General features: G+C 43.1%; 1 protein-coding gene across 1 annotated transcript in view; it reads left to right on the top strand.

Annotated features, from left to right (window-relative positions):
• Positions 1-7,107: 7,107 nt before the first annotated feature.
• The window catches only part of LOC124712077 (calcium uniporter protein, mitochondrial), a 631,632-nt gene continuing 623,225 nt past the window's right edge, over positions 7,108-15,514 (top strand). The window contains exon 1 of the mRNA XM_047242372.1: positions 7,108-7,252. Within this exon, the coding sequence (XP_047098328.1) occupies positions 7,108-7,252 (145 nt within the window). The remainder of the gene's footprint in view (positions 7,253-15,514) is intronic.

The raw sequence follows: 15,514 nt of genomic DNA, 5'->3' as shown, positions 1-15,514 counted from the left end.
CTGTATAGTTTTTTATGTTGGTAACGCCATGTAGCGCTCTGTATGAAAATCACTGACGGTGCAGTCTGTGGCTGGTTGGCATTGTTGGAATACTCGCTATTGTAGTGTTGAGCAGTTGGATGTGAGCAGCGCGTAGCGTTGCGCAGTTGGAGGTGAGCCGCCGGCAGTGGTGGATGTGGGGAGAGAGATGGCAGAATTTTGAGAGCGGACGATCTGAACGTGTGTCCGTCAGAAAAAAGAAATTTGTAAGGCTGGATGTCATGAACTGATACATGTATTATGACTTTTGAACACTATTGAGGTAAATTCATTGTTTGTACTCTATCAAAATCTTTCATTTGCTAACTATGCCGATCAGTAGTTAGTGCCTTCAGTAGTTAGAACCTTTTATTTAGCTGGCACTATTGGCGTTCGCTGTATTGCAGTAGTTCGAGTAACGAAGATTTTTGTGAGGTAAGTGATTCATGAAAGGTATAGGTTATTGTTAGTCAGGGCCATTCTTTTGTAGGGATTATTGAAAGTCAGATTGCGTTGCGTAAAAAATATTGTGTGTCAGTTTAGTGCTGATCAGAATAAGTAAAAAGAGAAATGTCTGAGTACGTTCAGTTCTGCTCAGAAGATTCCAGGTTCGAATCCTGACAGGGTCGCCATATGAAACATCCCCTTAGAAAAATTAATGAATTACTGTGCTGATAAACCTCTTACGTTATTTGATTTTCAAACAGCTGAGCAGAACTGAACGTACTCAGACATTTCTCTCTTTACTTATTCTGATCAACACTAAACTGACACACAATATTTTTAGCGCAACGCAGTCTGACTTTCAATAATCCCTACAAAAGAATGGCCCTGACTAACAATAACCTATACCTTTCATGAATCACTTGCCTCACAAAAATCTTCGCTACTCGAACTACTGCAATACAGCGAGCGCCACTATTGCCAGCTAAATAAAAGATTCTAACTACTGAAGGCACTAACTACTGATCGGCATAGTTGGTAAATGAAGGATTTTGATAGAGAACGAACAATGTACTTACCTTAATAGTGTTCAAAAGTCATAATATATATCTGTTCATGATATCCAGTAATACAAATTTACTGTTTCTGATGGACACACGTCCAGATCATCTATTCTCAAAATTTTGCCATCTCTCTCCCCACATCCACCACTGCCCGCGGCTCACCTTGAAAAAGAACAAAAAAATGTTGTAATTTAACCTCAAAGATACAAGAAGAAAATTTGTTCGACTGTCATACCAGAGGAATACTCTAAAAAACTTTATCATTGACAGACAAAGGACTAATTTCGAGATTCTTTTGTTACTTCTAGTTTTAACTACCTTTTTGTTCTGTTGTGCTGGCGTAAAAGACGTACTGTATAGTTTCATGTCTATGTGTGTGTTAAATGAAGGTGTTAAATAATGAAAAATTTGTTTTATAATTTCTGTCAAGATCAAGCCTAAATCCCATACCAATGGACTACAAATTATTCTGTTAATTCGAGAAGGCGAATTTTAGATGGAGGCGACGATCTTTACGACGGCGCTGCTCAACAATAGAGGTACGCGATTGTGCTCACTACTTTCCTTTGGAGGCCGCTAAGATTAATTTCGATGTGTTTTTGCCGAGACATTCAGAATCTGCAATCTTCCTTTTCGTATAAAAATAGGAGTCCGATTGAAAAAGAAATATTCTTAAATTTAAATAATTGCAATTCTTTTACCCAGGCCACGGGGTATGATAGAAAGTACGTGCCCCTACCCTGATTGTACATTCGCAATCTCCGAGTGTGTTACGACGTAATTATTTTACACAAAAAAAAATTAAGATAGATCTTTCTCATCAGATCGCAACCACTTGTACGCGAATGTACGTACCCTCTGAACGTGTCTAGTCAGTCGTCCGCATTGTTCTAAAGCTTTTCTGTTAATACTCTGTGGATTGCATCTCCGCAATTAATTTTTGTTTATGCCGCAAATCGCACTTCACGCGAAGTATTTATTACGCAAGTTTCAGGCTCCATTTAATGTCAAAAAATTCCTAAGTACGGCTTACTAAGCAAATCGCTACAATAATTTCATCTCTCTACAACTACAATAACAAAAAAACAATAACAAAAAAACAAAAACAATAACAGAGAGGGTACGTTACAACCTCCAACTGCGCAACGCAACGCGCTGTTCACATCCAACTGCCCAACACTACAATAGCGAGTATTCCAACAATGCCAACCAGCCACAGACTGCACACAGCACCGCCAGTGATTTTCATACAGAGCGCTACGTGGCGTTACCAACATAAAAACCTAAGCAGCCTACTTACACGTGTGCTCAACACATACGTTTCTTCACCTACATTGTTAGAATCCCCGTTACCTAGGTCCGATAAGCGATCTGAAGAGTTTCTACATAAATTCAATCACAGCATTCTGCCGTGCTCTCCGATGGCAGAAAAACTCTCCCGAAATGTTGACCCCTATTTTCGCCCACCCTGCTCCCTAGAGCGCCTCTTCCACCACCGACATCCCCCAGCGTCATGACCCTTCAGCTAACGAGAGCTTGAACAGCTCCCCACCAAGCCACACACTTCGTACAACTTTTGACTTAGATGCAAATGGACCGCCGTTCGTACACCAATGATTCTATAACTAAAATATATTTTCTAATTGACAAGTTACGTCATGGCGTGTTTGCTGACACCAATTCGTATCATTTTAATTGTACAGGCTGAACGTTAATAAAATCGAAAAACTGCAGGGACTGATTGCTGACTAGAAATGGAGCAAAAAAGGTCCGACGAACATGTCTGCGTAAATGCATAGTTGCCACAGTAAATGGTGCTGACGAATGAAAGTTCCGCCGTGTGTTCCTTGTGTGTTGCAGGCTGTGTGATTGACGGAGCGTACTGTAAGCAACAGAATGGTCCGATATTCATGTCGGAAACAAGCCGAGATGGTGTTTGTGTACGGCCAAGAAGATGGAAATGGTCGAGGGGCAGCACGGCTACACCAAAACAAATACCGTGACAGACAAGAGTCACATCAACAACATTTCAAGCCTGTTTTAGGTGTTTGTGTGATCATGGGACCTTTCAGAAAGACGAACGTGCAGGGAGGCGGCGACCTGTGTGTACACAAGATTTCTAGATCCGGGATCGACAGGATATTGAGACGAACCATAGTACAAATTCCAGGCAAGTGGTCCCGCTATCATGGTGGAAGCCAATGGCAGATTATGTGTATTCTGCATGGCAAACGCTACTACCGCTTTCACCTTCAACGAGTGCAAGGATTATCAGCAATGGATTTACCTCTTCGGTAAGGATTATGTCGACGCTTTTTGCACCAAACCATCACAACTAAGGGACTTCTGTCATCAGTCCTGTTTAATAACTAAGCAATACATGGTGCGACATGCATGACCATCCATTTTGGGACACCTGCCCATAGGACCTTTCTTCCTCCATTGTCAGTCAGAAATCAGTTTGTTAGTTTTATTAATGTTCGCCATGTATATCGCATTAACATCGGCCTATTTGTGCTTCTAACGCACCTTCCTTCATATTGTAATCAGCGTTCACCACAGATTAATAAATCGATTTACTAATAACAAAATACTTAGGGATTACAATTACGAATAACTGAAAGTGGAACGATCACACAGGAAACGTCGTGGGGAAGGCGAACCAAAGGCTGCGTTTTCTTATCAGATCACTTTGGAGATGCAACAAATGTACTGAAGAGACACTACGCTTGTTCAAAATGGGTCAAATAGCTCTGAGCACTATGGGACTTAACATCTGAGGACATCAGTCCCCTAGAACTTAGAACTACTTAAATCTAACTAACCTAAGGACATCACACACATCCATGCCCGAGGCAGGATTCGAACCTGCGACCGTAGCAGTCGCGCCGTTCCGGACTGAAGCGCCTAGAACCGCTCGGCCACCGCTGCCGGCCACTACGCTTGTATAGCCTCTTCCGGAGTATTGCTGCACAGTGTGAGATCTGCATCAGATAGGACTGACGGAGAACTTAGAAAAAGTTTAAGAAAGGGCAGCTCGTTTTGTGTTATTGCGAAATAAAGGAGATAGTGTCACGGATGTTGTTGTGGTCATCAGTCCTGAGACTGGTTTGATGCAGCTCTCCATGCTACTCTATCCTGTGCAAGCTTCTTCATCTCCCAGTACCTACTGCATCCTACGTCCTTCTGAATCTGCTTAGTGTATTCATCTCTTGGTCTACCTCTACGATTTTTACCCTCCACACTGCTCTCCAATACCAAATTGGTGAGCCCTTGATGCCTCAGAACATGTCCTATCAACCGATCTCTTCTTCTAGTCAAGTTGTGTCACAGACTTCTTCCCAATCCTATTCAATACTTCCTCATTAATTATGTGATCCACCCATCTAATCTTCAGCATTCTTCTGTAGCACCACATTTCAAAAGCTTCTATTCTCTTCTTGTCCAAACTATTTATCGTCCATGTTTCACTTCCATACATGGCTACACTCCATACAAATACTTTCAGAAATGACTTCCTGACACTTAACTCTATATTCGATGTTAACAAATTTCTCTTCTTCAGAAACGCTTTCCTTGCCATTGCCAGTTTACATTATATCCTCCCTACTTCGACCATCATCAGTTATTTTGCTCCCCAAATGGCAAAACTCCTTTACTGCTTTAAGTGTCTCATATCCTAATCTAATTCCCTCAGCATCACCCAACTTAATTCGACTACATTCCATGGTCCTCGTTTTGCTTTTGTTGATGTTCATCTTATATCCTCCTTTCAAGACACTATCCATTCCGTTCAACTGCTCTTCCAAGTCCTTTGCTGTCCCTGACAGAATTACAATGTCATCGGCAAACCTCAAAGTTTTTATTACTTCTCCACGGATAAGCCTTACATTTGTCCTCAAGCCATCCCTGCTTAGCCATTTTTCACTTCCTGTCAATCTCATTTTTGAGACGTTTGTATTCCTTTTTGGCTGCTTATTTACAGCATGTTTTTATTTTCTCCTTTCATCAATTAAATTCAATATTTCTTCTGTTACCCAAGGAGTTCTATGAGCCCTTGTATTTTTACCTACTTGATATATGTCACGGATATGATACACGAATTGGGCTTGTACTCATTTAAACAAAGGCGTTCTTCGCTGCGACAGGACTTCTCACGAGATTTCAATCACTAACTTTCTCCTCAGAGTATGGAAATATTTTTGTGGCGCACAGGGAGAAATTATCATCGTAATAAGTATGATAGATCAGAGCTCGCGCGGAAAGGTTTTAATGCTCGTTTTTCCCGCTCGCCATTCCGGAATAGAGCGCTAGAGAAATAGCTTGAAGGTGGTTCGATGAACCCTCTGCCAGAGAATTGTGAATTGCAGAGTAATCATGCACATTGCTGTAAGCACGTCCTCGACCGCTCAGCGAACATTAACCATACAGGGTGTTACAAAAAGGTACGGCCAAACTTTCAGGAAACATTCCTCACACACAAAGAAAGAAAATATGTTATGTGGGCATGTGTTCGGAAACGCTTACTTTCCATGTTAGAGCTCATTTTATTACTTCTCTTCAAATCACATTAATCATGGAATGGAAACACACAGCAACAGAGCGTACCAGCGTGACTTCAAACACTTTGTTACAGGAAATGTTCAAAATGTCCTCCGTTAGCGAGGAGGATACATGCATCCACCCTCCGTCGCATGGAATCCCTGATGCAGTCCTGGAGAATGGCGTATTGTATCACAGCCGTCCACAATACGAGCACGAAGAGTCTCTACATTTGCTACCGGAGTTGCGTAGACAAGAGCTTTCAAATGCCCCCATAAATGAAAGTCAAGAGGGTTGAGGTCAGGAGAGCGTGGAGGCCATGGAATTGTTCCGCCTCTACCAATCCATCGGTCACCGAATCTGTTGTTGAGAAGTGTACGAACACTTCGACTGAAATGTGCAGGAGCTCCATCGCGCATGAACCACATGTTGTGTCGTACTTGTAAAGGCACATGTTCTAGCAGCACAGGTAGAGTATCCCGTATGAAATCATGATAACGTGCTCCACTGAGCGTAGATGGAAGAACATGGGACCCAATCAAGACATCACCAACAATGCCTGCCCAGACCTTCACAGAAAATCTGTGTTGATGACGTGATTGCACAATTGGGTGCGGATTCTCGTCAGCCCATACATGTTGATTGTGAAAATTTACAATTTGATCACGTTGGAATGAAGCCTCATCCCTAAAGAGAACATTTGCACTGAAACGAGGATTGACACATTGTTGGATGAACCATTTGCAGAAGTGTACCCGTGGAGGCCAATCAGCTGCTGATAGTGCCTGCACACGCTGTACATGGTACGGAAACAACTGGTTCTCTCGTAGCACTCTCCATACGGTGACGTGGTCAACGTTACCTTGTACAGCAGCAACTTCTCTGACGCTGACATTCGGGTTATCGTCAACTGCACGAAGAATTGCCTCGTCCATTGCAGGTGTCCTCGTCGTTCTAGGTCTTCCCCTGTCGCGAGTCATAGGCTGGAATGTTCCGTGCTCCCTAAGACGCCGATCAATTGCTTCGAACGTCTTCCTGTCCGGACAACTTCGTTCTGGAAATCTGTCTCGATACAAACGTACCGCGCCACGGCTATTGCCCCGTGCTAATCCATACATCAAATGGGCATCTGCCAACTCCGCATTTGTAAACATTGCGCTGACTGGAAAACCACGTTCGTGATGAACACTAACCTGTTGATGCTACGTACTGATGTGCTTGATGTTAGTACTGTAGAGCAATGAGTCGCATGTCAACACAAGCACCGAAGTCAACATTACCTTCCTTCAGTTGGGCCAACTGGCGGTGAATCGAGGAAGTACAGTACATTCCCGACGAAACTAAAATGAGCTCTAACAAGGAAATTAAGCGTTTCCGGACACATGTCCACATAACATATTTTCTTTCTTTGTGTGTGAGGAATGTTTCCTGAAAGTTTGGCCGTACCTTTTTGTAACACCCTGTATGTTAAGTGCAGTTCCACCATTGGTTTCTCCATAGCTCCGGCTGCTGCTGCTCCGTGCATTCGCCTGCTGTTTGGATGACCGGCGTTACCCTGGTGTGTTGCGTGTTGCAGGCGAGCTGGGCGCGGCGGCTGCACCACTGCCGGCGGCTCAGCTCGCTGGACAAGCCGAGGACGTCGGGCCTGCTCACCGACACGCCCAGCCCGGAGCCGCCCACTGCCGGTGAGTGCTCAGCCAACTGTCTGCGTCTTCCGTGGACACTTTGTCCTTCAGGTTAACTCTGTACATCACTGTCAAAGATTATTAGGGCTCAGTACTTCACACTGTACCCCACTTAACCTTTTGGTGGGCAAAATTATTGAGCAGTTTTTTTTAAATGAATGGAGAGTAGTTGAATGGAGAGTAGTTAACAGATAGGTATACAGAATATCAAATTTGCTCCAACTGTGAAAGTGAGGTCACACAAGAAGGTGCGAAGTATTCTTCCCACTGCCCTTCCTTGGAGTTAAATGACAAAAACTTTTTCAATATATGTCATATTTATTTGATAAATTTACTTCTCTTGTTACAATGATTGTTCACAATTACTTGCCACGAAAATTTCTGAAACACAGGTCTATGCAAGTGGTATTTGACAATATGTACAAACACAGCGAGTGCGCTTTTCTGCAGCTTTGGTACTACAATGACGGCACGTCCAGTAGGTTTCTCTTAAAATGGGTTGATGCTCCCCTACAGCCACATGACGAAAATCTTCAAGTACTTTTTGCCAGAAAGACAGGTTTTTGTCCACGCCTTTTTTGGGATGAGAAGCCAGCGATCAATTGTCTGGCTAGATGGATCCTGTATGTGAGCTGATCATACTGTCCACTCTGTTCACTGCAGCAACGTCCACCAGGAAATAAAATATTCTGTGCCACCATTTTGCAGAACGTCTGCCAATAGCATACCTTTCTCGTAATTGATCAAACTTATCGACAGCACCCATTATTTTGTTGTATTCTGCCACAACTTCAGGACAAGAAATCTCTGTACTAGTACCATCCTTGTTTTTCCTTTTCACTGTGGCTGTTTCTCATTGGTCATGAATTGAGGACAGGAAAGTGACTGGACGGTTATCCATCCATTTTACTGCAGAAATGGCTCCTTTTGTTTCAAACTGGAATTCTCCTGGTTCCAATTTTACGTTTTCCTTCATAAATTTGGGTAAATCAAAAGTATTTACCTTACTCTGTAGCTTTGAGGCAAAAATCACAAAATGTCACGCAAACAGCCCTGAAAGGTTCCTCTACAGAGCAACACTCAGCTATACAATGCCTCTGCGCGAAGGTACAGCAAAAACGGCGGGAACTTCCGATTGGAAACAGTACCCTATACTGTTCACTAGGTGGTAGCACCGCACAGAGGTCGGAACTGTGAATGCCACGGGACTAGGAGCGAGTACATTGTAGTGGGAAGCATGTTCCCCACGGCTCACGAAAGGGTTAAGCTGACAAGGCGACATAATATCTGTTTGGAGGGACTCTTTCTCAGTATCTGGCTAGCGGCTGTTCATAACACGGCCCCTAGTTTCCGATAAAATCGATTTCGATGTCTTATGGGTACTGCCCGTACTTGTAAAGTTCTCCTCTAGTGACATCTGGTGCTCAATTTCACATTATGTAGGGGTGTCCAGATACTTGTGATCAAATAGTTACGACGTAACTGCTCTGCTTTAATAAAACAGGGGGGGGGGGCAAATGTACGGCTCTGCTGATAGGATTGGCTCCCAAATGTCCTAGGGACGAGCTGTACACCGTCTGCCTTACGCAATATCTTTCTCCCAGGAGTGCTAGTTCTGTAGGGTACGCAGAAGAGCTTCTGTAAAGGTAAATGGAAATGAGCGTGTGACGTCATTGGCTGGGAGGCCCCTTGCGGGGCAGGTCCGACAGCCTCGGTGCAGATCTTATTACGTTGGATGCCACATTGGGCGACTTGCACGCCGGATGGGGATGAAATGATGATGAAGACAGCGCAGCACCCAGTCCCTGAGCGGAGAAAATCCCCGACCCAGCCGGGAATCGAACCCGGGCCCGTAGGACGGCAGTCCGTCACGCTGACCACTCAGCTATCGGGGCGGAGCTCTGTGAAGGTTGGAAGGTAGGAGACGAGGTACTGGTAGAACTGAAACTGAGGCGACGAGTCGTGAGTCGTGCTTGGGTAGCTCAGTCGGTAGAGCACTTGCCCGTGAAAAGTAAAGGTCCTGAGTTCGAGTCTCGGTCCGGTACACAGATTTAATTTGCCAGGAAGTTTCATATCAGCGTACACTCCGCTGCAGAGTGAAAATCTCATTCTGGTAATACCATTAAGTGGTCTGTAACACAAAATTATTCAGAAATAGATATTTTCGCCGTAGTATTTTCATTATTAAATCAATCATTACAGCAAACTTTTTCAAATGTGTATTCCGTTAGTTACAGAATAGATCACAGAATTGCTTTCCTCGCTATCGCTTGCTTTATTTTCTGCGCTATAACACAATTTCGCATAGTTTTGTCGCTGAAGCAACCGAAACGCAAATTCGTAGAGTACCACGGACATTTATTGAAAGCTACTGCCTTGTTTGCACAGGGATTCTTGAGAAGCTGGGCCGAAAAACACAGTTCGTTAAATTCGGAAAGATAGTTTTTTCTTCGATCAACTTCGATGCGAAATGAGCGTATTGGGTCTTTCCTGTGAAAGCATATGCATTAAACTGAAGCAGAATTTCTTAAAAAACTTTTTTTATGGAAATTTTCCTCAAAGCGCTTTCTTTACCAGACTTCGGGTAGTTGGGAGCAGTTCGAATTCTTTTCGTGAAAATTTTAACGTGCCAGTAAAACTAAACATCACAGGGTTTGCAAAGTGGAATACATTTGCGTGAGATAATTTTTACGATGTAAGTGCTTACTTTTCTATTCTCTGCAATGATTTCAGTCTGCCCTCTCCTCGAATCAACGTCACGTTATCGGAATATATGACATTGTAACTACGAACCACAAGCGGTATACACGTTTGAAGAAAGTCTCCTGTAATTATAGATATGTTAATAAAATTACTACAGCAAAAATGACTGTTTTTGAATAATTTTACGTGACGTATATGTTACTTCTGCGTGATATTCTGTACGATGAAACTGATAAAAAATAAAAGAAAAACGTCACACGGTCTGTATTTGAACTCTTTACAATCAGCGTGATAGCCGGGAACCTTTGCCGCTGCACTACTTTCGCTTTGTTGTAACATCTCTAACGTTACAAGTATAGGGGACACGCGTAAAACTTCGACAAAGATTTTCTTGGAAACTATGGGCCATCGCATAAACAGCCGCTAACCAGATACTCATGATAAGTCCCTATACAACATTCCTAAGACACTCTAAAAATCTGTGTTTAACTGGTCTGATAGTCTCCTTGTGAGTAATGATTTCTGTAAGTCAGTTCTTCTCGTAGTATTATATTTATTGGTGTCGCTGTTGTTTGCAATCGGTGACTGACTGCTGGCAACAAATTTCACAAGGGAATAATGTACTGTCAGGCTGCTGTCATTGTATCTAACTGTTTACAAGGCTGTCTACAAGAGGTTGTTCGGTGAGCACGACACATTTTTCCTTATCACTCGCTTCTGTCCAACAAACAGGTTTCACCAGTTGATGATTTAGCCCAGAATATGATTCCATAAGGCATTCGTAAATAAAAGATGAAGAGTAAGTCAAGTTTATAACAGTTTAATCTCCATTGCCTGTTGTTATCCGTAATGGAAAAGTTGCAGAACTTACACCGTCCATTGAATGAAAAAAAAAAGAAGAAAAAACTCCATGACTAATTACATCCCTACAGTGAAGTGAAGTCAGCGCAGTAACCACGGAGGCAGCTTGAAGTAACGATTACAAAAAACAGACGTGCATTCGACCTGTCATCTGTGAACAGCCAGTGTTAAGCAGCAGACGTGTGGCCGTAGTGTGTCAAAGCTATTGTGCCACAAATCGCAATAGAGCAAAACCTGTAAATCAAGTGTTTAAAACATTCTCCACAAACTTTTGAAGAAGAGAAAATTGTGGAAAACTATGTCCCGCACTGACTTGATCTAAATAAAAGCGTTAACAGTTCTTTTCTGGAAAACTCATTACGGGCGAGGAAGCTTGGCGTTATAAATACAAACATTCTACAGAACGACAGAGCGAAGAAATGCACATGAGGGGTGAATGCTTTGACGATGTAACCACGCCCAAGCCAATGTGACGCGCGATTTGAGCAACATTCCATAATTGGACTTTAATTGGACTTTTCAGAGAGTTTCTCATGGTTGGGCAGACGTTCTGTTCTTTGTACTCAAGTGGGGCGCTTTTTTTGGGGGAGGGAGGGGGAGGGGAGCACGTGGTCGAACACCATTAGCATTAAAACCACCATCTTAACTTTTCTCTCCTTTTTATTTATCCAGTCTCGAAACTCTTCGGGTCGACGTCATATACGTTTAAGATGGCCCGTAAAATGTGACTTACAGTTCTGGTTCTTGTCAGTATAAACAACTAACAATTTACAATACTCCATTTTTCACCCTTGCACATTATTTCTAATGGTGTATTCAAACTCTGCGCACTAATGAATTGCATATATTGTGTCTATATAAATTCAGTGACTGTCTGTCTGCAGAGAACCAGTTATTAATTTTCAGTGAAATGTTCTTTACGTTATCAAGTGTCGAAGTTACTCCATTCCGCCCACGTTGTAATACCTGCATCGTTTGCAAATTACTGCTGCATCTTGGATATACGATGGACGATCATTTATTTGTAACAAAACAAGAACAGACACAAAATCGGTCTCTATGGTACACCTGTAGTCATGATTGCCCATGCTCAAAAAAGCTGCTTCCTTGTGTCCCCAACGTGAGTTTCTTAAATGCAACACACTGGCGTTTTTCTAGTTAGAATGAAAAGTCAATTACCAGCAGGATTTCTGGTACCACAGTATTTGAGCTCCTCTAGGAGAATATTGACAATTGCACGATCAAATGCTTCCGATAAATCGCGGGAAATAACAGTTGTCAGTATCCTGCCATTTAAAATTTGTGTAATCTGATTCGTGAACTGAAAAAAAGCATGATCTGTGATATCTACATGGCGACTGATGAAGTATCTTATTTTGAGATAAGTATTTAATCATTCAGTGTCATCTAGGTGTACACCATAGCTTCAGTAAGGTGGAAGAAAGATGTCGTTCCACAAGGCTGAGTTCTAAAATTATGCATTATCAACCCATTACCGCCGTGCGTTGCCATATGGCAACGTTTGTAACACTTTTTAAAAATCGTTGATTCCACGACATCAACGAAGCAAGAGTGTTGGCAGTACTGGATTCCGTTCTGCAAGAGTGTAAAGATCACTACAATGCAACAGTTTTAACACTACATTTAAATTCTGCGGCGTAAGCAGTGTTGGAACTAGTTGTTTGCTGAATGACGAAGAAAAATTGAGTATAAGTTCGAGTAAGTATGTTTTACACAGTAACTTACGATGTATAATTTGGTTTTTAAGTATGGTTGTGCTTTAAATACTCAAATATATATTCTTTGGAGGCTACTGCTTGCTGTGAAATAAATTGCGTTCATTTCGGCCGTTTGAACGTCGGTGTTGCCATATGGCAACGCTTGGCGCTTGTACTCAGTAAAAGGACGAATTTTCTCTTTTTTGTTTTAGAAGAGGTTTCTCGCTTGCTGAGGCGCTGGAGATTCTTTATAATGACTATATTGAAGGTGATGTGTTTGTTGAGCCTCCAGATCCGAATGTAGACACAGATGAAGATTGTGTATGTGTGGTGGCTGGACAACTCAGTTGTCACAATGATCTCTTCTTCATGTGGTGCACAAGAAGTTGGCCAAGTTAAGAGATTCTTGCAACTAAAAAAGCGAAATATAATGATTCCCAGACCAAAACTGGTAGCCAAATATAATACATATATGGGAGGTACTGATCAGATGGATCAGAATCTAGCATCCTATCGCATTGTAATAAGAAGCAAGAAATGGTACTGGTGTCTCTTTACATGGATGTTAGATGTCGCCATACAAAACAGTAGGATTTTGTATAATAAATCAAGAAACCAAATTATTTCTCAGCTTGATTTCAAGAGAGAAGTAGCAACAGTGTACTTGCAAAGACACCAAGCTTTACGAAAAGGAGCCGGGAGACCATCTGCATCAAGGGCATGTTCCGACAGCCGCATATCAGATTCAGTTAGGTTTGATAAGGCTGACCACCTCATCCAGCACACGGAAGGAAAGAAGAAGATAAGGTGTGCACACAAGGACTGTAAATCTATTGTGAGAACAATGTGTTCAAAGTGTAACGTGGGACTGTGTATTGACTGTTATATTCCACTTCATGTAAAATAATGCTGAGTTCAAGGATTGATTTTTGATTATTAATTGTACTGTGTTATAAAGTATCAGTTGTATGATGAAGACTGAATAATGAATTTGCACAAAACTTGTATATGTAATAATAAATTTCAATAACCTACTTATTTTAGTTGAAGTTGTAGTCCATATAAATTTAGGTAGTGAAAGCGTCTTGCGTTGCCATATGGCAACATCAAATATCTCGCTAATGGCGGTAATGACTTTCGGCGAGACAACTCTGTTGTGTAATTTATGCCTTTTACAGACATAATAACGCAATTTAAAAAAAAATCACGAAAAAATTAATTCCGGCGCTAATGGGTTAAGCGCAACTAGTGTAGAGCGTGGCTCATTTTCAACTATGTCTATAAAAGATGGCGTCACATCGTCCTCGTCATTTAAAAATTGCGTGCCATGCGTGACTGCATAGCAAGGCCGTCAAAGTGTATGATCTCGCTATGTATCGCCAGAAACCACGCATCCACGCAGCTATTCACGGTGCTGTCACACGTGTGCAAGTGACACTTGACCGACCTGTATCCGCTTGCCACACGCTACGTTCCGTAACCCTACAGCAGCAAACTGACTTCATTGAAGTAGGTCTGTAACGCCGTGCGTTTCTCCAGCGGCTCTTACTAGCTACTAGAAAGGCGGTGACATTTTTTTCCCATCTCGACGCAAGTGTTAGGCGCTTCGAACTGTCACAAATGGTGATCCCAACAGTACTTGTCCGTGAGTGGATACCCACGTTAATGTCGTGTTGATTGGTACCTATCCCATCTGGGCAAATACACCAAGCGCAGTGCAGACGTCATAACTGCGTCGCCGGTCTTGTTTCTGATAAGGCGCAGGCAGGGTGGGCCAGAGGTTATTGCGTTTTGATTGGCACCCCATACCCCCCCCCCCTCCGCCCCACCCTGCCCTTTGATGTCGCCGCGTGCCGCTGATCACTCCCCCCTCCCCTTCTGTGGAGCGCTCCCTGCGCACTCCCTTTGAGTCTGCGCTGCCGATGTGTCTGTAATCGGCTGCGAGGTGATTGCGTCGCCTTTGCCGCTGAGCCTCTCCTCTGTTGAGCTCGGCTCCATCTGTTCTCCGCCAATGACAGCAGCTCGTATTACGCCCAGGCGAAGCCCTATATTCAGGCATTATCTCCTCCCCCGCCCCCGCCCCCACATCTCCTCCTCCCCCTCAGCCTTTCAAACCGATCTCGGATCCGTAAAATTTATGAAGCTGAATGCTGCTTTTGTTCTTTATCGGACAGAACCCCCAATACGTTTGGTAGCTACCGTGCCGCTTCGTGACCCAACACTCTTCTCGGCGAACGAGTAACGTACGTAGTCCGATTAGTACACTACTGGCCATTAAAATTGCTGCACCAAGAAGAAACGCAGATGATAAACGGGTATTCATTGGACAAATATATTATACTAGAACTGACATGTGATTACATTTTAACCCAATTTGGGTGCATAGATCCTGAGAAATAGTACCCAGAACAACCACCTCTGGCCGTAATAACGGCCTTGATAAGCCTGGGCATCGAGTGAAACAGAGCTTAGATGGCGTGTACAGGTACAGCTGTCCATGCAGCTTCAACACGATACCACAGTTCATCAAGACTAATGACTGGCGTATTGTGACGAGCCAGTTGCTCGGTCACCATTGACTACACGTTTTCAGTTGGTGAGAGATCTGGAGAATGTGCTGGCCAGGGCAGCAGTCGAACATTTTCTGTATCCAGAAAGACCCGTACAGGACCTACAACATGCGGTCGTGCATTATCCTGGTGAAATGTAGGGTTCGAATGAAAGGTAGAGCCACGGGTCGTAACACATTTGAAATGTAACGTCCACTGCTCAAAGTGCCGTCATTGCGAACAAGAGGTGACCGAGACGTGTAACCAATGGCACCTCATACCATCACGCCGGGTGATACTCCAGTATGGCGATGACGAATACACGCTTTCAATGTGTGTTCACTGCGATGTCGCCAAACACGGGTGCGACCATCATGATGCTGTAAACAGAACCTGGATTCATCCTAAAAAATGACGATTTGCCATTCGTG

The sequence above is a fragment of the Schistocerca piceifrons genome, chromosome 8 (assembly GCF_021461385.2).
Source record: "Schistocerca piceifrons isolate TAMUIC-IGC-003096 chromosome 8, iqSchPice1.1, whole genome shotgun sequence".
In the NCBI taxonomy this organism is placed as follows: Eukaryota; Metazoa; Arthropoda; class Insecta; order Orthoptera; family Acrididae; genus Schistocerca; species Schistocerca piceifrons.
Note: the sequence above shows the minus strand (reverse complement) of the source record. Positions and strands in the feature narration are given on the sequence as shown.